This window comes from Neodiprion pinetum, chromosome 3 (genome assembly GCF_021155775.2).
Source record: "Neodiprion pinetum isolate iyNeoPine1 chromosome 3, iyNeoPine1.2, whole genome shotgun sequence".
In the NCBI taxonomy this organism is placed as follows: domain Eukaryota; kingdom Metazoa; phylum Arthropoda; class Insecta; order Hymenoptera; family Diprionidae; genus Neodiprion; species Neodiprion pinetum.
The window spans coordinates 35,700,698-35,723,428 of record NC_060234.1 but is presented as its reverse complement, the minus strand read 5'-3'; the positions used below and the strand labels follow the sequence as shown (position 1 = coordinate 35,723,428).

The following is a 22,731-nucleotide window of genomic DNA, read 5'->3' as shown; positions in this document are numbered from 1 at the left end:
TGCCAGACGATTTCTCACGAGGTCTTGATTCTACAGCTCTCAAAGATGAACTCCGTTATTGTTTTTGGAGGCGTTATGAGCTCCGATTTTTCGATTCCCCCATTTGGATGTGGAACAGTGTACGTGTATTTCCTTGTTGGTAAGTAAACTTCAAACGAATGTTCTAATCAGTCGTTACCAACCGAGTAAAATGTCACATATTATGACTACTACGAAAGCCCAAGCCGCAGTTAGTGCAATACTATGGTATCCCTTAACGGACTACACGAAGGACTATTAAAGACGGTCGTTCTAATGGGATTTTCTACGCCTGGCCTACGAAATTTACGTGTACTTGCTGACGTATTTAGCAAGGTGTCTGATATCTTCAGTGACCATATTATGACATATTTTTGTTCAGAAAATCAAAGTATATCCATTGAATACGATTATTTCACCATACAGAAATTTTAAAAAGCTGTTCAGAAACCAAACCATTTAGTACGTCGATAGTATTTATATGGCATTGTTAAATACCGATGTGTGATTAACAATGCTAACTGTTACACACACAGAATATCGTACAAATGTTATTGGAATAATAATTAAACTACGCTATTAATCATCTAAATAGTCTTTCGGAATTACTGAGTGACCATCGATACGCCTCAAAGTGACGAGAGCTTGCAAAGCGAGCTTATAATGATTTGTCCTTTTGCAAAGAGGATTTCCGAGTATTGTGATTTCCTTCAGACGTTTCAATGTGCCTAAGTTCTTGATCTGATCTTTGTCCTACGTAAAAATTCAGAAACTATTAGATAAGTATAGACAGATGGGAAGTCGGGATGTCCAAGTATTGAAGAATTATTAAATTGATCGTTACGCACAGACACTTTGTTGTTAGAGACAAATAGCTTTTCAATTTTTGTAAGACGTCTGACAAAGTTCAGAAACTTTATTTTATTGTACTCTGAGAAAAATGATCTGATATTATTGTCCGAATGAAAATCTTCCTCCGTAATCACTTGAATTTTGTTATGATCCACCACCAAAGTTTCCAATCCCACACAGCTTTGCACTCCTGTCATATAATTTGTATTAAAGTTAGATGGGTATGTCAAAAAAAAATATATTTCGTCTTGATCGAACACGAAGGATACACCGAAATCATGAATTATCATTTTCGGTACCATTGATGTCCTGCAACTCGTTGTGTTGCAAGAAGAGATATTTTAGCATCGGCATGTTTTCAAAATTAAATCCCGCCAGAGATCGAATGTCATTGTGATCTAAGAACAGAGTAATCAAATTGGGGAATAAAAGTTTGGGCATGACAGTATCTTTCTGACAAATAGTCATCGATTTCCCAACTTGATTGTGGCTCAGACTTAATGTTTGCAACTTTATCAGACTATGGAGACCCCACAAAGTTGTGATTTGGTTCTGTCGAAGATCCAAACTCTCAAGATTGGGTAGGACTTCCTCCGTCAGATTCACCTGCAACCACCATCGGTTAGAGAAATTTCAGAGAATCCAAGACTTCTTTCGACCACACAATTGATACATAATTTTCTAAGCGTTCGGAAGTTATCTCAAATACTTTTTTTATCGCACAGTTAGTGATGCTGAGCTGCTTGAGATTTTGCAGATTACCGACATTGGGCATGTTCACAATCGTGTCCTTGTCCAAAGAACCCCCAAATGTTTGATTCGCTTCTGATAGATCCGAACTGGTCACACACTCACCACCAACATACTAATCATGAAGAATTAAGAGTTAATCTCTTAAGAATTCCACAAATCAACTATAAGCGTTTCGGAAGAATTCTGTTGCGTAAACTTTTAAATGCGGCAGATAGCAACTGAAATATGATGGCAAGAATTTCACCCTACAGAGGTAATAATGCAAATTCGCAGACTAGCGAACGTAAAAAGCTGACAATTTTAAAAATGGGAAAAAGTATGCATGCGGTGTTATAATATCAATATTGTAACTGCGTTGTAATGACTCTGTAAATACCGTAATACAATGAAAATAATCAGAGCCGATCTCGAACAGTCAATTTGAATAGCAGATTTTTTACGGAGAAACCATCAAGTGTTAATTATCTTACTTCGACCTTGGATATGTGGAATATTATAAACTTCTTGCACAAACCCGTGGAATCAATTGGATTACTTGATATGTCTACAATTTTTAGCCCAGTCCAATTCTTCAGATTACATACTTCGGAAAGTGTACTGATATTATTATGAGAGCAATAAAATTCGGTCAAAGTGTGAAAAACACCCATTGAAATCAATGACGTAATCAGGTTATTGGACAAGTCAAGGTATTTCAGAACTGGAAGATTTTCCTGTATTATCCCATCCATTTTCACGACAAAGTTGCAGCAGAGACTAAGCTTAGTCAAATTATTTGCACACTTGTGGAGTAAAATTTTTGTCAACAGATTATTCGCCAAATAAATCTCTTTCAGCTGTTGAAATTCTGCAATGAATTCCACGCTACTCAATTGATTGTCCACCAAGTTGGCGTATTGAACGTTTTCCAATTGTGTGTCATTAATTAGCAACGGCGAGGTCAAACGTTTATTAGGTTCTGAAATGACACGCGCCAGATTATTCTTAATGGCTCTCGACTTGTCCAAGTCTGCCATTTCAAAATGATCGATTATCCAAGGATGTTGATTGGCATATTCTGCATGAAGAGTATGACAAAATATCTCTCCGTTGAAACACTTTAATGACGGCATAGCGGCCTGCGCTAGTGAAGACGTGGCTTCTGTCTTGATAACATCTTTAAATGGGTTGTGCTTGACATTGAGCATAATCAAGTTTGGAGTGATAGTTTTAAGAGATTCCAAGGACTCGATAAATCCGGAAACATTGTTCCATGCAGCGTTCAAGCTTTCCAACAGTGGTAGACATGTGTCCATTTCAAATGATTGAATTTCATTAAAACTGACGTCTAATTTTCTGACATGTTTCAACATAGACGAGTCTGGCATCGCAGTTAGTTTGTTGTAACTGAGATTTAGTTCTCTCAAATTTGGCAAATCAATCATAGCGCCCAGTTTGTTGATACCGCGACCACAGAGATCAATTATTTGCAGTTCGTAAACCTCAAGTTCCGTCAAACTCAAACACTTGGGTAAATTTTCAAAGTCTAAATTTGGCCAAGTATTCGATGGATTTGATTGAGTCACTTGACTGCGAGGTTTCTTGGATGTATCCTTTTCAGACCCATTCTATGCGAGAAGGAAATATGTAAGCAATATCTCGAACGAGTGAAAATTACTGTGCAATATAACAGTTGAATGCTAATAGCAAAGACAATGTACTCGAACAAGAATACCTCGAAGATATATTCATACTCCACGGCAAAAACAGGCTTCGCGTGTTCGGGATTTACAATGGACAGACACCGACAAGTATTCTCGTTAAAGCCCAAATGCATCCTGTGATAATTGTCCTGTTTTTCGACCCTTACAGAATATTTAGCAAACGGCACATTAATAACAATCGTATAGACTTCCCGTCTGGTATTGTAATATGGGCTAAATGCAGTGAGCATGAATGAAAGTTGAACTATTACTTCGTCGTCAGCACAGAGAGTGGAAGCTGAACGAGTATTGCTATTCGGTGTTCATTGGATGAATATAATGGCAGAATTGAAGACTTTTGCTTTGAAGAAATTCTGGCTACCCATTCAGCATCAGCAGCGGCAAGACAATCGCTGGTTATTATTTCTCTCTACCAAGTAAAAATGATTCTTTTCAATTTTGTATACGATACGTTACATTTGCGAACACCAAATGCCGTGCCTTACAATCATCAAACAGCCAATCCTTATTACACACATCCGACAACTGTCGTATAGTACGAAAAGTTGACGAGTTACCTCATCAAAGAACTCTTGTTCAAAGACATCGAAAGGCCACTTTTCAAGCCCCACAACTTCGACAGGTTTCACTAAAAATGTAAAGACAGAGTCCGACCGTTCCTCATCCGTCCTACTTTCATTCAAGTAATTATACAAGCGCAATGTGTCGGTTTCGTTATTAACAACTTTTGTCACACAATGAACGTGGACACCTGTTATTCCTAGATCCCTGAAATTGCCAAAGCCATTGTGACCATAATCAATTCAATTATTGAAATAGATTTGAACTCTTCCTTATAGCATTTTTAGTACTGTGAGTATTTATGTTCCAATTAATTGACGTTGCCTTTCGTTGCCAGTTTTACCGATTATACTGTACTTACTGTTTCGCAGTGGGACAAAGCGAATCATTGCATATATCCTGACATATTTGAACAAGTGCATTTCTTGCACCTTGCATATACTGGATGAAGTTCATAGTGCCACAATGATGGACTGTTATGCTCAATTGTCGCTGCAACATCTGACCACACACAAATATAGTCTGATAAAATGAGAAGCTGTTCCAAGTGGAATATACGTCAATAATAATAGCAGGGCGATATCGAAAACCCGACAATGAGTTATAACATAATTGAGTGCTCATTGGTTGGTAATTACGTATCTTGATCAAAAATTGGAGGATTTATTTTTTTGTTTGAAGTATTATTTCATTTTTATATTGCTAGTAGCTAATGCGATCTTATAGTGGTAGAGTATTCCTGGCTCGCCTACCTCTCCCTTTTGATTTTTGCCCAAATTTGAACCGGTTTCAACAAAAGCTATAATATCGTAGTCTCGCAAGAGAAAAAGCTTGCGTTGTGAATCCCAAGGCCATCAGGAAACTACAACCCATTCAAAAATACAGTAAAAATTCCGGAAAATTCTCCTTCTTTTTAGAGTTTGAAATATCAAGTTTGTGGAAGACGCTACAGAAAGGGGACTGAAAACCGTAGTGATACGAACTGAGCACCATGTGAAGAACCGTTTGGTAACTCCTTTAACTAGCACCTAAAAACACCTGAAGGGCTACTAATTCTGCTATACATCATGGTCTGTTTCGTTAAAATGCCACTACTAGTATCATGCACACATATAAAAGGAATACAGTTTGGCTCATACTTCAAAGTTAATTTTGCCATTCTTTATCCATTGCTCTTCTAAAGCGTCATAGGCGTCAACATGAGAGTATATCTGTTGCAAAATCTCATGGAATAACAATTCTCCTGATATCATGGCAACCCGGTTATTTGTATTGATCTATTGTGACAGTAAATTATGAAATGTCAGATATTTTTAAAAATATTATTTCCAAGATTTTCATGATGTGTTCAACTTGTAAGACCCAACCCGTAGCTGTCCCAGCTTAGCCATGTAAATATCTTCTCGATACTCTCGGATTCTCTGCCTGCTCTCCGTGAAATGTTCCTTAACAGACTTTGTAAAATTGTCCAAATACTTGTGCCACAGCACGTTATAAAACATCATTTTACTCCTGCAGAATGAACTGTAACTATTATTGCGGGAAACGAGAGGAACATACTGGTATAATGCACCTGAGGATGAAGCCTAACAATAATCTGTACAAAATTAAAATCTTACGCAACAATATTTTCAATGTGTACTGATCTAATACCAAACGTCGGATTTATGAAATGAAATCTATAAAATGTGGGTACTTGAAAAATTCCGTTACGTAAGAACGTTCCTCGCTGGTGATCGGGTAGTGATCCAATTCATTCAAGGTAGGAAGATAGTTTATAACAAAATATCGGTAGATGGACAACGAGACTATAGGACACTCGCCGTACATTGGATCAGCAAAAATGACGGACTGCAGACCCGGGAGGAAGGAAAGATTTTGAACGTCCTGTTTCAGCAAGATGGAATAAAAATTATTTCACAATTGATTGCGATACCTTCCACCAAAATAATCCAATGTTTACGGGGATGGATGTTATACCTGTAACTGATATAAAGTATTTCCAGCTAAATTTATGAAGGACAAACGCGGATTTTGCAGAAAGCTATCCCCAATCTTTTTTATTTTATTATTTGCCAAGTACAGTTCTTGTAGCTTTGGCATACTGTAAAAATTCTAAAGACACAATTACGCATCAGTTTTTAAATTCTAACTTCGAGCTGCAACCGGTTGGAGGACTATTTATAATTCACCTCGAGATGAGAAATGTTATTTCCAGATAGCGATAACAATTTCAATTCCGTACTGTTCAACATGTTCGGTATTTCGCTGATACTGTTCGAGTACAAATACAACTTTACCAACTTGCAACATCTTTGGAGGTCTGAGATATCCTGAAGAATTAAGAGGGTATTACTATTATTTTACTATAGTCGGAAAAAAATAGATTTTTAAAAATTTCTTGTTCTCATAGTACAGGATCGTAAAAATATGCAGATTAAGATTAAATTCGCAAAATTTCTAAAGTTATGAGAGTTGTTCTCACAAAACAATATTTTTTGAATCGTGCACATATTTATTCTCAGAAGCTCCCAGGTGGACCGATTTGAAATTTTTAACACACAAGTAGTAACGTTATCGTTACAATTCATGTTGAGGAAAATCCATTATTTTGCGATTTTAGAATCGTTTAGAACCCAGCAAAGCGCAACGAAACAAAACATACTCATATTTTACAAACTTAGTTTTTTCAAAGCCATTGTAAGAATAGTAAAATAGTGCTTTCTCCCCAATGTTTCGTTAGGGTAACGTTACTAACTTCAACCTCGTTGAACTACATCTAGTAACATAATCTACGCCTCTACCTGTAACTTTTATAATTGTTAATAAAATATTTTATGAAAATTTGTGGAGTCACTTTGGACCTGAATAAACATGTATGCAAAATACCGGCCCAGTAAGGTCAATGGTTTTTTAAAATCTACCCGAAAATGAGATCAAAAACGAGCGTCTGTAACAATCGAATACCCCCTCAATGAATACTAAATGAATCAAGTCTCTCATCGATCCTACTTATTGTTAAAATTGATGGAAAAGGAAAACATGGACCTAGCTTTAATCTGCTTTACCTGTACAAGGCATTCTACCACCCATAATTCTTGAAGATTTATAAGGTTCGAGATACCGTTCAGGGACGTGATGCCGGGTTGCCCAATTATCACCAATGTACGCAAACTTCGATGCGTCGAAAGAACATTTTGGAAATATGATACCTCACAAGCAAACAGATATAATTCGTTTTTCTTCACTTCGAGAGGTTCGGATATTATAAAATCCAGCTGGCCTGGATTCCCTGATTTTTCTCGTCTTTTCTTCTTTCTCGATTGCGTGTCCATGGTAATATTATGTAAGTCAGTTTTCGACAGGTCACAGTTTGAATGAAAACGAACGCGGTGTTTCTCCGACTTGATCAAATTTCAAAAAATGTCACTCGCGAATTTCCAGACTCGTCAAATTACCGACCATGTTCGACCAAGGTTGTGCAATCGAAGCTCGAAAGTCGATTTCTGACTGCTGATTGAATTTTTAACGTCAAAGCACAAGACACGAGAGGTTAGGTTCACCGTTTGATGCGTTCTCCGAGTTTCAGTGCTCCAGAAAATAAACTTTCCGTAAGCCCAAATTGAAAATATTTTTAATGCAAAAAATGCAAAGCTGTTGCATCACGGGTTGTGATAGTTATAAAGAAACTAATAACAAGCGTATCGGATATTTTAAGTACGTGTACATTTAAATGTTTTTTACTCTTTAAGCATGTACTCATTTCAACTACGCAACTCATCTCAAAAAATAACAATTGATAAATTAAAAGCTTGATAACTTTTCAAATTTCGCATCCTCAGTCGCTGTTAAATTATTGCAAAGCCATGATGAATCAACTGTAGCCTAAAATATTCTAAATTTTGTATCCTAACATGTATAATTGCATGACTACACAGTGCTTGAAACTGCTTTCATTGTTGAATTTGCTTGACAATGAGTCTCGAAGGTTTCTTTTTTTTCCTCTTATTTCTTCTGTGCTTTGAGTATAACCAACAGTATTGTTAATCCCTAAATCTTCTCAATTTTCAAGTTAGATTTCTGTAAGATTATTCATAACCATTTGTTTATGTTTGCCTATCTTCGTATATGCAATTTTCAGATTCCCTCTGCATAACACATCATTACTCAACAGATGGTTGCTACAAATTAACAATACAGGATTCAAGCTATCGGAAACTAGTCAGATATGCAGCGAACACTTTCAAAGGAATTATATTGATTGGCACCTGAACAAAAAAAATCCTCATTTGTTGCCTAATGCTGTACCTACGATATTTCCCTGTGAGAGAAAAATGCCTGGTAACAAAGGAATTGATCATCAAGTAAAGACACAGAGTCAAAACACAGTACAAGTGAAACCTGCCACTACGTTACTACAAATAAATGAATCACAAATATCTGAAGAAATAACTCATGAAAGTGAACCGCACCGAAGTAAGGTAACATTGTTAAAACGAAAGCCTGCTGTGCCTGTGGCACTAGTACATGCAAAACACTGTGAATCAATTGAGACTGAAATGAAATTTGGAATAGATTCCAAGTTAAGAAAGATTTTATCGAAACCAAACGAGGAAGTTTCCACCACTGAGTTAAGCAGTGAGAAACCTTTACTTAAGATAATCGTATATAAAAAACTTTCCGATGTTCAAGTCACTTTAAACCCGATGCAGTTTGAAACTATTTATTTACCAGCTCACAAAGAAAATGAAGATCATTCTAAGAATGTCACATTTGAAAAGAAAGTGTGGATTTCAAAACAATCTAATCAAAGTATTGACGAAAAGAACTTCACAGGCCGTGAAAATTCGTCAAGCAAGTCTACAATATCCAGTATTTCCAATGAAATTTCTACACCAAAAGTAAAACAGTATACTAATAATAAGTCAAAACCAAAAAATACTTCTTGTGTGCCAACTCTAGTGAAATCAAAGTCGAAAATCACATCTCAAGGTCAGATGTAAGTACAGCATATAATTGGTTAACACCCTACTCTTCATACAGTAGAGAGGATGGTCTCTTCATTGCAGTTTTAAAATTTACATTTAGTTCTGATTTTTTTTGTCTAGAACATTTGTTGAAAATTTTATAACGACTTTTAGTTGATATTCCATAATATTCATACTGTATCAACAGGTACAGTCACTCAACTGTCAGCAAAGTTCAATCTCCAAATTCTGAAGACCGTCAAGATTCTGACCAACTTCGAGAACGGCTTAAGGAATTGAAGGCGAGACGACAACGGGAACAGTCAAAAATCACAAGGTTACAATTTCATCTGACACAACTAGAGAAAAAGATCGAAGAAAGTAGTCACGAAAAAGTTGTATTGCCTAGTTCGACACTACGGAGTAAGCCGACTGGGCCCAAATCGACCTGGTTAATACGCGAAAAGGAGGAATATGAAAAGTTGTTGAAAGATGTCAGAGAGATGAAACTCAAAGTGCTAAGGCAGAGGCACACGCGAGAATTGGAAAAAGTCAGGAAGTTGCAGATACAAATGGCTAACTTGAGTAAAAAGATGAAGGAGAATGATGAAAGAGAAATCGCGGCAATGTCTAATTTGCGACGCACACGCAATGCAACCATACCCAACTGGATGAAACGAGAGGAGGATGAGTATGAAAAACTACTCCAGGATGTGAGAAAGATTAAACAAAGTTACATGCTGCGCCAGTCAAAACAAATTTCCACTAAACCAAATTCGCCCAATACTGCTCCTTCAGAAACAGCTTCAAGCGACGATGAGTGCATATTGATTGAAACAATTCCAGAAACAATTGAACTGATGGAAGAAATTGAAGTAATAGAAAAAATAAAAGATGAGAGCAGGCTGATGCACAGGATTGAAGAGGGCAGTGCCCGAATGAAAACTGATGGATACAGTCAAACTGCAGAAAATTCGAGAGATTGTGGTGAAATAATTGAAGAAATTGATGAAGAATGGATTGAAATAAGTGGTTGTGTAAAAGCATACCGATCTTGAATATCCATGAAGATCTCCCAGATCCGGGACTTCTTGATACATAAAAATTTCAAGATCGATACATTTCTCGTTAAATGATTGTAAATAAATTTTGATGTTGCAATATATGTATGTTTGAAGATGATTGTAACTATGTATCAGTCAGTCTATGTAAAAAAAAGTGTTATATGCTTTGTGTTGGACACTTTGAAGTGGCAGATATTTGTGAGAAAAGCATTCTGTAACATAAAACGATTTCGTAAAAGAGTATACAAGGCACAGCAACAGTAAAAAAATCCAGAATAATTGGGCTCATCTTGTAGAATTTTGGCACAGATTGTTGCATGTGCGTTAAACGTTAAATATTACTTGTGTACATGTGTGAAATTTTTTTGTAAACGAACGGACAATATAAACTTGATTGATTACGGAGACTTAGAACGAGATGTGTGTTTATGTTTCAATTGTTTAGACAGCATTGGCGCTCGAAAATGAAGTGATACGAAATAAAATATGTAGAAAAACATGGCACGACGTGTGAATAAGTGCAGTATAAAAACTTACCTTATACTTCATTAATTTGGTTACTTCTTAAAGTACCACATTGAAGACTTTATAAATGATTCTAAAGAATGTGCTTTCTTATAGTAATTCATTTACATCTCTTGCGTTTTCTCGATTAAATATAATCGAATATTATTAATAAAGAATTTTTAAATAATGTGCAGCATTACATCCTTGGTTAAATTACTTGAATAAGAAATCTTTGTGATACAAAAATTAGGTTCAATAATTCTGCTCTGAACAGTTTGGAGTATTACCTATTATTACTGTGCTTACTTTGCTACTATAGGATACTGCGTGGCAGAAATTGAAATAACAAAGTACAATTACCAAACTCAAGAAATATACGTACTCAAATGTAATTATCACGGTACATGTTCGGACAATATTATAATGAAAAATATTCAGATATTTTAGTTACCAAGTATTAATTGCGTCACATTACGAAATTACTAGTTACCAGCACTTGCAAATTTTTATAACCAAAATATCGTACATACTGCAAGTGTCGAGAATCTTTACCATTTTTCAATATGGATTAGAAGTAGAAATGGTAATTGTAGTGATGCATGAAATATTACGTAATAACATAGTTATATCATTTGTATTTACGTACTTTAATAATAATTTCAATCATTCTTTCGGTACTTTGAAAGTTACCTTTTGATTCCCAGGTTCCTTATTTGTATTCCTCCAGAAAAATGCAGTACTTTAAGACACTGTAAATCGTTACTGACTAAGCACATCATTCCTCGTTGCAGTAGCAGATGATGATATCACACGTACATTTTCCCTTGTAACGTGTCCATTTATATATACAATCTTGCAGATGTAATTTCAATCGATTGGATCATTACTTTCAGTCGTCACTGCTTCTTTACATTCTAAACCTGTATCTCTTTGTATTTTTGGTACTTCAACATTCGATGCGAGATCTTTATCCGTCTCATTCATTGTAATTGTGTTTATAGGTTCTCTAGACACGTTTTCAGCAGGTTCCAGTACATTATGGTCTTTGCTGGAAATGAGTTCTTTCTGTGAAGTATCTAGAAGAGGCTCTGTGGCAGTCGCTTGAGGTAAAATCGAATCTTTTGAAATTAGTCTGACCGGCAATAACGGGGCTAGTGGTTGAGTGATACTTTTGTGATCCAAATAGGTAATACTCTGAAAAAGAGTTTTGAAAACTTGTAAATTCCAAAAATTGATAATAACAACCACTCACTTATTTAAGCATACAAAATATTCAAACCATTGCAAAAGTTGAACAAGAGGAGTACAAAATTCCGTTTACCTCTTTTTGCAACTGGTTTATAGTGATGCCTAGGTGAGAGGCACATTGATTTGGTGGAAAGATTGCATGTATACAATACTGTACGTAAGGAATTAAGTGGTCACTCAATGATTCTGCAAATGTGATCATGTTGTCTCGTTCAGCAACCGTGAATGCCTGCAACATTAATTTTGATTTATCTTGTATCCATTGAGTGACTTAAAATGTATATATTAAGCGATATAAAGAACGAAACACAGGAAACTGAAAATTGTCGATGGTATTTCAATTCCATGATAGAAAATAATGTTAAATAATTTACCTGCTGTTCTTGTTTGTAAAATATAAGCATTGCTTTTGCTACACTTTGCAGAGAATCTTGCAAAAGATGTGTAAACCTGTCAACTAGAGCAACTGGAGCACACAATCTCAATTCATTGAAAGCTGATATTAATCCATTACAATATTCAGCCAAGGGAAAAAATTCGACTAATTGTTCTGGAGGATTTTCCTGTAAAAATATTGAATTAAGGTTTCAATTAATTAGTATTTCTTAAAAAAAGACAACATTTGGATTATTTAATACGAGAATGACTCCTAGGTTTTCAATTAAATTAATAAAATAGAACAAATATTAAAATTCTTACAGAGCGTCCTGATGTTTCTGCTTTAACATCGACCCGTTGTAATTTATTGATCAGTGTAAATGTTTCCATGTCTTTTTCAAACTTTCTTGTTGTTCTACGCACAGCTGTTTCGTATCTGTTTCCGATAGCACTAATGAATATGTCAGACATTCTTGCTGTGAAATCTGCACCTACTCTACTGAATGACAACCCAAAATACGTGCACTGCCCAAGAACTGAGTCTATAGAAGTCACCCCGGGTAAATCTTGCTCAAGAGTAATCAAAAATTGGAATATCTGAAAATTAAAAAGACTGTAAATCATGAAAAAATCACCAATGATACATAACAAAATAGTAATTTGTGATGGAATCCATCAAGAAGCAAAAAAAGGATTTACTTTTTCTTCTAGCCAATGATGAAATATCGCAGATTCATTAATGATGATGTCTCGAGATGACGTCAAGTGATCATCATCATTGAAAATTGCCCGATATTGAGTGATTATGTTGAATAAATGTATCCTTGATAATTCGATTGTCTTTATTAAATGTTGATTAGCTGAAAATAAATTAATTTATATACGTGAGGGTAAATATTTTAATTAACAACATAGATACGGTCATAATACATTTGAAAGATGCTTACGATCTTCTTTAGAAATCCCATTCAATAATCCTTGCAGCCAGCTATCTCTAGCCTGGAGGAATTTGACTCGTAATTCAGGTTCTGTGAATGCATCCATCGATCTTAACAGCCCAACGAGCTGCAGACACCTTGGAAGCGGAAGATCTCCTCTCAGAGAACCAACAACTTGGCTCACCATTCCTGACCAACTATTTTCTATCTCTGCTACAATGGACTTGAGAAAAAAATTAATTCAGTGATAAATCAGACCAATTTGACAGCCCTTTCTTTGTAAAAACTATTGAATTCATAAAGAAATCACTCACAGCTATAATGGGAATGTCTCCATGTTTTGCGCCCAGCTGCCTGGCATATTGTGATAAATCTAAGGCTTCGTTGTACTGATTACTTCTTAAACACGACTCCATTAACTGAGGCATTTCCAGTATCTCAAGAAGTTCAGCATTGCGAGTTAAAGTAAGACCATTCAATCGACGATGTGTATTGATATCTTTTGAGGCATCACAAAAAGACTGGCAACTTTTGGCAAAGTCTGGTAGCTTTTGGATGAGATTGTCCAAATGATTTTCAGTCTCATTGAACTTCAATAAAAAATCAAATAATCATCATCACAATGATTAATTATGACACTTATTTTTAAAAAATAGCATGCCTACACACTCATAATTTGCATTGCTGAGCTGGTCAAAGTTTGTTTGTTTATACCTGTCTGAATATTTCTCTTGAACTTTCAGCAGTTCGAATGAATGTCTTATAGTTAGAAAAGGCTAATTCCTGGGTTTGCAACAGTACAGAATTTTTGTCATCAGTCAAATGCTCAGGTTCTTTATCTATAATTATAAGAAATAGATTAACATTATTGTAATAGAGAACTCCAAATGCATAATAATGTTTCAATTATGTCTTTAATAATGTTGTATTTAGATTTCTGCTATGCTGTTACAGTTAAAAATACACAGATCGGATAACTGATATCATTTCATATCATGATACCCAATTTTATAACTTACTCAATTGTTCCACGTCAAAGCCTCCTATCTTTGACAAATACTGGTAAAAGTCTGGATTTTCCTTCCATGATTCTGTAAGCAAATCTTTACATTAATTCAAAATTTAATTTGTTCTTTCCAATATTGTAAATCAATCGATACAAGTATTCCACGATACTTGAAAAATTTGTAGTTATACATAAGATATGTACGAAATTATATCCACTTATGATTAAGTTCGTAGTTACTCTACATTGATACACAGATGGTTCTTGTCACAAATATCGAACTGATAACAATTAAAAAAAATGTGTTAGGTATGCAACGAGCATGCATTGAGAAATTTTTATCGAACACAATAATATCGTGAGAATTATTCATACATGGTTAAAGACACTAAATCATAATAGGTTTGTTCTTTAACCTAACCTGGCAATCCGTCGGGAAAGACAAGATCGGTAACTTTCTCAGTTTCTATATCCATGTTCCCTTAATATGTGCCGTAGATGCTCTTTCTCATTCTCTTATTACAAAGTTAACATTATGTTCAAAGCCTCTTAACGCTGAATTTTGCAGACATTTTAGACACGTGAAGACTACGTGGGAGAAAACTGACAGAACCATGTATCAGGCCGATGGCGTATTGTCAGCTGGAAGGCGGAAATGAAAGATCATAATCATAACAGAGGAAAGCTCACCCAATGCTTACCGCGTAACTCAATGGGTAAAGGCGTCTTGACCGGTCGGAAGAGCCTGACAACCGGCGGCTACACAGTCAAATGTTTACTGAATTGCCGTTGCACTCACCGTCAGGCGTGGATTTGGATTCTCATTCGATTAGATCGAATTCAATCGAAAAAGTCAAAGTTTGATCAACTGAAAAAGGCAAAAAGTTTGACTAGCTGAAACAGATAAAAAGTTCGATCAGTTGAAACAGAAAAAAGGTTCGATTAGTTGAATCAGACAAAAGATTTGATTAGCTGAAACAGACAAAAGGTTCGATTAGCTGAAACAGACAAAAAGTTCGATTAGTTGAAACAGACAAAAGGTTTGATTAGCTGAAACAAACAAAAGGTTTGATTAGCTAAAACAGACAAAAGTTTCGATTAGCTGAAATAGACAAAAGGTTTGACCAGCTGAAACAGACAAAAGGTTTCATTAGCTGAAACAAACAAAAGGTTTGATTAGCTGAAACAGACAAAAGGTTTGATTAGTTAAAACAGACAAAAGTTTCGATTAGCTGAAATAGACAAAAGGTTTGACCAGCTGAAACAGACAAAAGGTTTCATTAGCTGAAACAGACAAAAGGTTTGATGAGCTGAAACAGAGAAAAGTTTCGATTAGCTGAAATAGACAAAAGGTTTGACCAGCTGAAACAGACAAAAGGTTTCATTAGCTGAAACAGACAGAAGGTTTGATGAGCTGAAACAGACAAGCAGTTTGATAAACTAAAACAGATAAATTTATGATCATCACAATGACCAAAGTGCGTGCACCGACAAAAACTATGTCCAGCCACACGTCACATTGGCGAAAACAGTCTACTATTCTTAAATACTTACGTTAAGATTCTTCACTATCACTCCGCGATTTTTATACCCGTGAATTGACCACCAGCTTGTTAATGACGCGATTTCTCTCAGAACCAAAAAGTAATAAGTCAACGTGCAAAAGGCGCGGTCAATTTAAACTTGAACACTAGGTTGTTAGTAAGGAAATTGATTGAAAAGCTGAAGACTCAACACACCGAGAGCGCTCTACTTTTTCATACACTGTTCACGAAATTGTTACGAGAAAGGCGCGCCCGATTAATTCCCATTATCAGGATAGCGACAATTTTTCTTAAATATAATTCCTTGACTTATCCTTGATTTTTCAAGGGAACAATGTTGCGCAACTTTTACGACCAAAAGTTCCAGAACTTGTACACCTTAAATATATAAATTTCGTTTTAAAAAACACTTAGTATTGCTTCGTTTCACACGAAGAATTAGAAATCAAACGATGTCATTTCCGAATGTTAGCTTAGCTGAATTTACGAAGCATAACTGAAGTTTGAAAACTTTGTATAAAAATAGTGCGTTTTTCCGTATGGGCCATGATAATTTCTTGACTTTTCCCAACAGTCGAAATTCCCTGACTTTCCCGGTTTTCCCGGTCTGTCGCCACCCTGATTATCAATCATCACGCAAAAGGCGCGTCTGATTCCCGTGATTAATCTACGCGCAAAAGGGCGCGACCGATTAACCTGTCATTAATCTACGCGCAAAATTACGCGACCGATTAACCTGTCATTGATCTACGCGCAAAATGGCGCGCCCGATTAACCTGTCATTAATCTACGCGCAAAATGGCGCGACTGATTAACCTGTCATTAATCTACGCGCAAAATGGCGCGCCCGATTAACCTGTCATTAATCTACGCGCAAAATGGCGCGACCGATTAACCTGTCATTAATCTACGCGCAAAAAGGCGCGACCGATTAACCTGTCGTTAATCTACGCGCAAAAAGGCGCGACCGATGAACCAGTCATTAATCTACGCGCAAAAAGGCGCGACCGATGAACCAGTCATTAATCTACGCGCAAAAAGGCGCGACCGATTAACCTGTCATTAATCTACCGGAAAAACGTGCGATCCATTAACCTGTCAAAAAACCGTTAATATCTAGGACTTGTCGCAAAATTCTGTCGAAACCCAATTCGCATCTGCCTCTTTTTGAATCTGGCACGTTGCGATGCGAATTGTTCTTCTCAGATGCGAGTCAAGCCCGGGAGGGAGGTTGGAGGACATGCATTGTGTGGCGTGACGGTCGGCGGTCCTCTTCGACGCGAAGTCTTCGAGCTCAGCATCTCTTGGATCCCCATCTAGCGTACCACGGAACGCGATAGATGGTCCAGAGATGCGGTTTGCCCATTCAGACGATCACAGAGATCAATTGAATGAAATAATTATCGATAATGACTAAATAATTAAATTGAATAATGACTGGAAAATGATTGCAGTGACAAAAAAAGGAAAATTGAACCTCGTTAAAATTTTAAATCTCATTAATAGTTCGGAGACTTATACTCAAGTCTCTTACGTATTTCTGGAGGAAAATCACTGTGATCATTTGACGCTGTGGATTACAAAAGTTGGTAACATCGCGGGACATCGCGACTTTCCTACCCTCGCCTAATTCCCAACGGAACCACCCAACGGAAATATTGAAAAGAGATTCACACGCACATCTACATTAAACACCGCGACGGATCCCAAAACGATCACCTACCTACCCGATTACCTATATTCGCTCTAAACGACTCTCCATTCTTTCCAACACACATCATTCTTCCTCATTTGCGCCGTGGTCACTGTGACTTACTTTTTCATTGGTTACCTGTGGGAAGCAAAAGGTTTTTGTACGGTAGTCAGCGAAAATAATATTTTAGTGATTGCTGGCTGACTATCGATACATCAACCTTTTGTAAGATGTATTAAAAACATCCTGAATACTAATCAGCACTTTTCTAAATGAGCTAAGCCTGCAGTTGTTTGATAGTTGCTGGATATTAAAAAATTGATAATGATTCAAGATATATCACGCAATTTTATTAAGTTACGTTCTGCCAGACTTTGAAATGCTATCGATTAATCAATCCATGGAATATATTTAAACCTCAGGTTTATCCACTACTTAAACGACGTCATTCGAAAATTCGAACAAGATAGATTATTATATCTGTAGCTAAACACAATTTGTTTTCGCGAATGTCGAGTAAGTGATGGTAACCTGTCGCGATGCTCATTCTATTTTCATTAACGTGCAAAATTTCTAACTTTGAGTGACCATGGTAAAATAGGTCAGCTGCAACAGAAAAAAATTATCCAACTTGAAGTGAAGCACCGTTACGATCACGAATGAGCCTATACATGCAGCTAATATTTAGAAGATTTGTGTAACAATTGTTACCGCCACGCCACGTGATAAAGGAGTTCCAGGGAAATACCCGTAACCTAACACGTGCAAACTCACCACCGTTGCTGAGTAATGGAGAAGTTACTCGGACGTCTCTGCTTTAACTCTGAAAAAGCGAAAAAGGAAACTCGAATGAATTTAGCAAACTGAATTTTTAGTTCTCAAATACATTATGACTGTTATCTACTTCCCTATTTATTCACTGCATGTTATGCAATGACAAAAATTAGGTTTCAAATATTCCACATTATTTACCAAACAATAATTAAAATAAGTTTTCTTACCTCTTCCTGGCTACTCCACACCTGACGTGTAGTGGTTCTCGTAGCATCTCAGGTTGTATGGTGGTGACACACGTTTAACACTGCAATAAGAATATATTAAAATATTACTTGCATAATGTATTTGAATCAGATTTCACGTCATTACAGACGGTCTATGTCAAAATAAGTTATTTGTATGATATTTCAGTGGTTTCTGATTTATTTATAAATCAACTCCAGAAAATAATACTACCCTTACGGAAAAAAACCTCAACTAGGTACCCCCAACTCATAGATAATGCTAATTTCCCATAAGAAAAAATTTAGAGGTACGAATTTACACCCAATTTGGGGTTTTTTACCGTGAGGATAGAGGGCTAATAAAATAAGCACGGATATTGAAAAATGCATAAAATTAGTGAGCAGTTAAAATCATTTACGATTAAAAAGGAGATGATAATTAAAAATCATATCGAGTATATACCTTTCAGTTTTATTTACTGCATAGCGGGTGGTGTAATTTTTTGTTTGTTGCCAGAGATCGATGTGCGATAGTGCTGCAATGGATTATGCCCCTATAAACAGGTAAGAAACAATAACACTTTATTAGTATTGGTGTTGCAAAATTAATATACAAGACGTTGAAAAATTACTATTATTTTTGTAAACATAATGAAGGACTGAATACCAATTAATTTCAACTACCTGACAAATTTCTCAGATTAAAACTAGCCCCAAGGTATAATCAAATGATCTCAAATGTGTACCTGTTTTCTAGTCTTCCACAAAATTGCGACCTGTTCAAATTCTGCATTTTGTTTTCCAACATATATGACCAGGGCCGCCTAATACAAATACACACTAGCCTCGTTCATTCTTGCAGGGCGAAATTCAGCTTTGATTTTGTTTTTTTTTTAATGTTTGCAATTTTTGTCGGCAGTTATGCAACTTTTTGTACAGTAGTTCAGTTTTTGAAAGATCCATTGTGATTCCAGAACTATAGGGTTTAAAATCAAATGTCAAGGGTGAAAAAAGTTGTTAAATTCTATTTTGTACGGGTCGAAATTTATTAGAATTTTTTTTTATGACCATTCCTGGTGAAATTCCGTAAGTTGTCTATTGTTTGTAATTGTTGTTTATTGATCAATAAAATGTGATCATCAAAACTTGTGAACTCTTTATTCAAATTCGAGTAGCTCATTAAACAGTCGAATCGATAAGACAACTTACGGAATTTCGATTGGGAATTCGCATGAAAATTTTTTTTAATTTCAATTCCGAAAAAATTCCGAGCCGTCCAAAGTAAAAAAATACAACTTTTTTCGCCCTTGCCATTTAATTTTAAACCCCATAGTTCTCCAGTTACGATGGATTTTCCAAAAATTGTATACTGTACAAAAAGTTGCACAACTTTGCGGGAAAATTGCAAATATTGAAAAAAACGAATTTAAAGCTGAATCTCGCTTTGAAAGTACTTCTGAGAAAAAATTCCTATTGCTATTTTCTAAAAAGCTACGCGTGACTTTATGAAAGTATGAAATTCGCGAAAAAACAACATGTTTAACATCACCAGCTATCGAGTACTGAAAAGGTCGTACTGAATTTGACAAAAAATTATCGTGAAGCTGATTCTTTCTACTTTCAAATGCGACATGAAACATTTCTCTACGCTTTTTTTTGACTGAGATATTTATCTTTTTTTTTCTTCTGATCAAAAATTCGAAAAGTGATCCCGAATTTATGAACGGTACTGTCTGAGGAATCAATAACAGTTGACAATTTAGATTCACTCGAAATTTCGAAACCTTTAGTAACGCCGTGATGCGTCAACTTTTGTTTCACGGTAATAAAAGGATTACAAAATGGAGGATCCTTTATCATCAATCTGCAGAAAGAAATTCGGAAACAGATGCAATCGCTTACAGTTTGTTGTTACACAAGAAACAACGCCAAAATCAACCACGCAATATTTTTATTTTACAAACTTGTATCCACGTGAGAGACGCGATCCGTGAACCAAAATCCGAGACGCAACTCACACGAAGGTCACGTTCTGCAAGGTTTGATGTTTTCAGAATGATAGGAAAAAAGCCACAACCGAAGATTATCAGGGCATTTTCTTGTCGCAAAACGCTAGTGACTATGCAGCGTAATAATTACACTAGATCCCGAGCCCATTCCCACTTTTTGTGTTGTAGTCGGCTGCCTAAACAGCCTGAGTTAAGCTTGCGACTAATGCAACTACGCACTTACCGAGCATCAACCGCACAAACAATAACAAACGACACCCGACGCACAGAGACGGGAATCGAAATCGCTATAAGCTGACGCTACACAAAAGGATAAAAATTTGAGACATAAAACTCACCTTCGATGTCGCAGATTGATTTTTTTTCAGTAACTCCGTTCGTTTATGGGCCACACGGTGCCGTTCGTATATTATTCATAGTAAGTTTCGTAGGAATACACCGATCGAATAACGTTACACAGTCTTTTCTTTTAACCAAAAAGTATCGGTGCTTCGCTATGTCCCGAACAGTTTAATCCTGTATATGGTAATCTGAATTTGCGATTTACGACTTGCGTATCTTCACTACGGCTGTTCAGAAGCGACTAACATCGCGCTGCGTCCGGCAGCAATTCTCGACCGGTTGGAAATGACATACGAGCTGCGCACAACGCGATCTGATGTTCGAAAAATTGCCGTTACACACTGCATCAGGCGTCAGTTGAAATTTTCTGGCGATTTTCAACCGAATAAAATACGTTGTCTGAAGATTCAGTCATACCTGAGGGTCCAATTAGTGGAAGAAGACTCCTGCAGAAACGATTCTGAGGCGGAAGACGCAAGCAAAGGAAGATTAACCCCTTTGGATTTTTTCAGACGAAATTTGATCGATTTTGAACAATACTTGAATCAATTCCTTGATGCACTATATCGACGTAATCTTACTTCACCTCGCATTTTTTCACACTTCCAATTAACCATTCTAGATTTTCAAATTCTTCGAATAAAAATGTAATCGAGATCCACTGACCTAACCACGTGGGTTTAGAAACGCGGCATTTTGCCGTTGCATCGGTATCCATTTTTATGGGCGTCTTTTCTCCGCCCACGCGTGGCGCTGCCGCGTTAATTTCATGCCCGTGAAAATCCAGCCACAGTAGCATTTCACTGCTATGGTAAATATGCTCTACCTTATCTACTGCTTTTGAGCTGCCAAATACGACAGAGTATTGGTGAGTTACCGACATACATTTACCGTCAAGGGACCTCGAAAATTTAACACAAGACGTTAGTTAGTATCTCGGCCAACAGAGGCGCTAGTCTCGTGCATTAATCTAGAGTCCCCCAAAGTCCCTATGTGCATTAACCAGAGAGAAGCCTCATTAACTAGCATTAACTTGAGCGACTTGGGGATTTTCGGTTGATCGCAAGTTGACGATGCATGGTGTAAGCTCTCTGTTGTATCGTCGACTGCTTCTGTAGCACCCGTGAAGACTGAAACTATTTGGATCAACAATTTATCTGAATTTCGGAGGAATTATGTCAACCGTGACAAACCTGTTATTAGGAGGCGTTCGGCATTACGCAAGAAGATATGCACCAAAATATAAAGATGATTCAGGTGTAAGATACGGGTTGATAACATACTTTCCCAAGTAAGTTAGAGGTTATGTTTTCAACATTATTTTGTGCAATCACTTGCGTTGTTATTAGCATTTGACCAACACGAACCATTATTCTTCGTGATTTTAGAACTCCAAATCATGTCGACCCTCCAATAGAACCTACAAAATTATTCATGGTTCAACGAATTAAGAAACTCTCAGGAACACCCTGGTGGGAAAAGGAAGTAATGAGTCAGTTACATCTCGATGGCAAGGTGAGTTGCTTCACAATAATTGCAAATTCACACTCTGTGGAATCTTAATGTTCTTGTAATTTAACTTGAAACAAAAAATGTTTTTATCAACTTGCCCAGTTGAACAAAAATTGCGAGCTATATTTAAGATGTGAGATTTGCCGCGAGCTCTTCTGTACTACATATGTTGATTTACTTTCAGAAAAGTGACGTAGCCATTGTAAAGAACACACCAGAAACGAATGTATTACTATGGCAAGTGAAACATTTGATCAAAGTCACGCCAATAAAGTGTCCTGATGGCATACCGAAAACCGCGAGCTTAAATGGATCCTACCTACATGAAAATGGCACTTTTATGGTTAACCGTAAAGTGACAATTGACCAAAAGCGAATAGATGCTATAGATGAATATAAAAAAGATTGGAAGAAGCTGGACAGCGAAACTTTACGCAAGGATTTGAGGCTCAAATGGGTCAATCCACTCTAGATTAACTGTAACAAATATGTTTAATTGTATATGGTGATTAAGAAAGTCTAAGCACCTTCTCATAAAAAATGAATAGTCTATTAATTGATACGAGCTTGATATGATTATTTAAAAAGAAAATTGGAAACTTGCAGTCTATGAGGTAAGTACACGGCAAATAATA

General features: G+C 36.4%; 5 protein-coding genes and 1 long non-coding RNA gene across 9 annotated transcripts; 2 read left to right on the top strand and 4 right to left on the bottom strand.

Moving 5' to 3' along the window:
* Nucleotides 1–23: 23 nt before the first annotated feature.
* On the bottom strand, nucleotides 24–14,891 carry Cog8 (conserved oligomeric Golgi complex subunit 8). Of its 2 annotated transcripts, XR_011176766.1 has the most exons (12): nucleotides 14,697–14,891; nucleotides 14,417–14,637; nucleotides 14,009–14,080; nucleotides 13,704–13,828; nucleotides 13,304–13,579; nucleotides 12,999–13,212; nucleotides 12,751–12,911; nucleotides 12,373–12,648; nucleotides 12,048–12,236; nucleotides 11,747–11,902; nucleotides 11,116–11,619; nucleotides 24–148 (listed from the first exon to the last, which is right to left on the bottom strand). XR_011176766.1 is itself a non-coding variant. In XM_046618897.2 (11 exons), the coding sequence occupies exons 2-11, from the start codon at nucleotides 14,469–14,471 to the stop codon at nucleotides 11,293–11,295; spliced, it is 1,851 nt and encodes a 616-aa protein (XP_046474853.1). In that variant the 5' UTR covers nucleotides 14,472–14,637; nucleotides 14,697–14,891; the 3' UTR covers nucleotides 10,294–11,292. The 2 variants fall into 2 exon arrangements, 1 of the variants encoding a protein (XP_046474853.1); XM_046618897.2 differs by lacking the exon at nucleotides 24–148 and having other exon boundaries at nucleotides 10,294–11,619.
* On the bottom strand, nucleotides 598–1,645 carry LOC138190634 (leucine-rich repeat-containing protein 9-like). The gene is made up of 4 exons (XM_069134394.1): nucleotides 1,580–1,645; nucleotides 1,170–1,476; nucleotides 867–1,060; nucleotides 598–771 (listed from the first exon to the last, which is right to left on the bottom strand). Exons 1-4 carry the CDS (start codon nucleotides 1,643–1,645, stop codon nucleotides 598–600), a joined length of 741 nt encoding a protein of 246 aa, XP_068990495.1.
* LOC124215472 (leucine-rich repeat-containing protein 9-like) lies at nucleotides 1,850–6,944 on the bottom strand. 2 transcript variants are annotated; one of them, XM_069134757.1, is made up of 4 exons: nucleotides 5,507–6,944; nucleotides 4,249–5,399; nucleotides 3,338–4,094; nucleotides 1,850–3,230 (listed from the first exon to the last, which is right to left on the bottom strand). In XM_069134757.1, exons 3-4 carry the CDS (start codon nucleotides 3,554–3,556, stop codon nucleotides 2,085–2,087), a joined length of 1,365 nt encoding a protein of 454 aa, XP_068990858.1. In that variant the 5' UTR covers nucleotides 3,557–4,094; nucleotides 4,249–5,399; nucleotides 5,507–6,944; the 3' UTR covers nucleotides 1,850–2,084. The 2 variants fall into 2 exon arrangements, with proteins under 2 accessions (XP_068990858.1, XP_068990857.1); XM_069134756.1 differs by having other exon boundaries at nucleotides 4,249–6,944.
* LOC124215471 (THAP domain-containing protein 5-like) lies at nucleotides 7,281–12,195 on the top strand. Of its 2 annotated transcripts, none has more exons than XM_046618898.2 (3): nucleotides 7,281–7,604; nucleotides 8,029–8,886; nucleotides 9,063–12,195. In XM_046618898.2, exons 1-3 carry the CDS (start codon nucleotides 7,525–7,527, stop codon nucleotides 9,910–9,912), a joined length of 1,788 nt encoding a protein of 595 aa, XP_046474854.1. In that variant the 5' UTR covers nucleotides 7,281–7,524; the 3' UTR covers nucleotides 9,913–12,195. The 2 variants fall into 2 exon arrangements, with proteins under 2 accessions (XP_046474854.1, XP_046474855.1); XM_046618899.2 differs by having other exon boundaries at nucleotides 7,284–7,498.
* A 2,934-nt stretch (nucleotides 14,892–17,825) lies between the features above and the next one.
* Nucleotides 17,826–20,778, bottom strand: LOC124213976 (uncharacterized). The gene is made up of 4 exons (XR_006882032.2): nucleotides 20,581–20,778; nucleotides 18,697–18,787; nucleotides 18,234–18,313; nucleotides 17,826–18,055 (listed from the first exon to the last, which is right to left on the bottom strand). It is a non-coding gene; the product is annotated as an uncharacterized lncRNA (long non-coding RNA).
* Nucleotides 20,779–21,610: 832 nt separating this feature from the next.
* Nucleotides 21,611–22,658, top strand: mRpL30 (mitochondrial ribosomal protein L30). Its single transcript, XM_046616382.2, has 3 exons — nucleotides 21,611–21,875; nucleotides 21,973–22,099; nucleotides 22,281–22,658. The coding sequence occupies exons 1-3, from the start codon at nucleotides 21,760–21,762 to the stop codon at nucleotides 22,566–22,568; spliced, it is 531 nt and encodes a 176-aa protein (XP_046472338.1). The 5' UTR covers nucleotides 21,611–21,759; the 3' UTR covers nucleotides 22,569–22,658.
* The last annotated feature ends 73 nt before the right edge of the window (nucleotides 22,659–22,731 follow it).

Bases quoted from the DNA above. Each gene is read 5' to 3' on its own strand.
- Cog8 (XM_046618897.2), bottom strand. From the start codon at position 14,471: ATGGATATAGAAACTGAGAAAGTTACCGATCTTGTCTTTCCCGACGGA. The intron at 14,081-14,416 runs GTTAGGTTAAAG...ATTTGCTTACAG, and splicing joins CTTTCCCGACGGATTGCCAG to AATCATGGAAGGAAAATCCA. The intron at 13,580-13,703 runs GTATAAACAAAC...TTTTTATTGAAG, and splicing joins CAAGAGAAATATTCAGACAG to TTCAATGAGACTGAAAATCA.
- LOC124215472 (XM_069134756.1), bottom strand. From the start codon at position 3,556: ATGCTCACTGCATTTAGCCCATATTACAATACCAGACGGGAAGTCTAT. The intron at 3,231-3,337 runs GTATTCTTGTTC...CTTCTCGCATAG, and splicing joins AGTATGAATATATCTTCGAG to AATGGGTCTGAAAAGGATAC.
- LOC138190634 (XM_069134394.1), bottom strand. From the start codon at position 1,645: ATGCCCAATGTCGGTAATCTGCAAAATCTCAAGCAGCTCAGCATCACT. The intron at 1,477-1,579 runs GTATTTGAGATA...TGGTGGTTGCAG, and splicing joins CTAACTGTGCGATAAAAAAA to GTGAATCTGACGGAGGAAGT. The intron at 772-866 runs GTGCGTAACGAT...ATTTTTACGTAG, and splicing joins TCTCTAACAACAAAGTGTCT to GACAAAGATCAGATCAAGAA.
- LOC124215471 (XM_046618898.2), top strand. From the start codon at position 7,525: ATGCAAAAAATGCAAAGCTGTTGCATCACGGGTTGTGATAGTTATAAA. The intron at 7,605-8,028 runs GTACGTGTACAT...TGCAATTTTCAG, and splicing joins AAGCGTATCGGATATTTTAA to ATTCCCTCTGCATAACACAT. The intron at 8,887-9,062 runs GTAAGTACAGCA...CTGTATCAACAG, and splicing joins ATCACATCTCAAGGTCAGAT to GTACAGTCACTCAACTGTCA.
- mRpL30 (XM_046616382.2), top strand. From the start codon at position 21,760: ATGTCAACCGTGACAAACCTGTTATTAGGAGGCGTTCGGCATTACGCA. The intron at 21,876-21,972 runs GTAAGTTAGAGG...TCGTGATTTTAG, and splicing joins TTGATAACATACTTTCCCAA to AACTCCAAATCATGTCGACC. The intron at 22,100-22,280 runs GTGAGTTGCTTC...ATTTACTTTCAG, and splicing joins AGTTACATCTCGATGGCAAG to AAAAGTGACGTAGCCATTGT.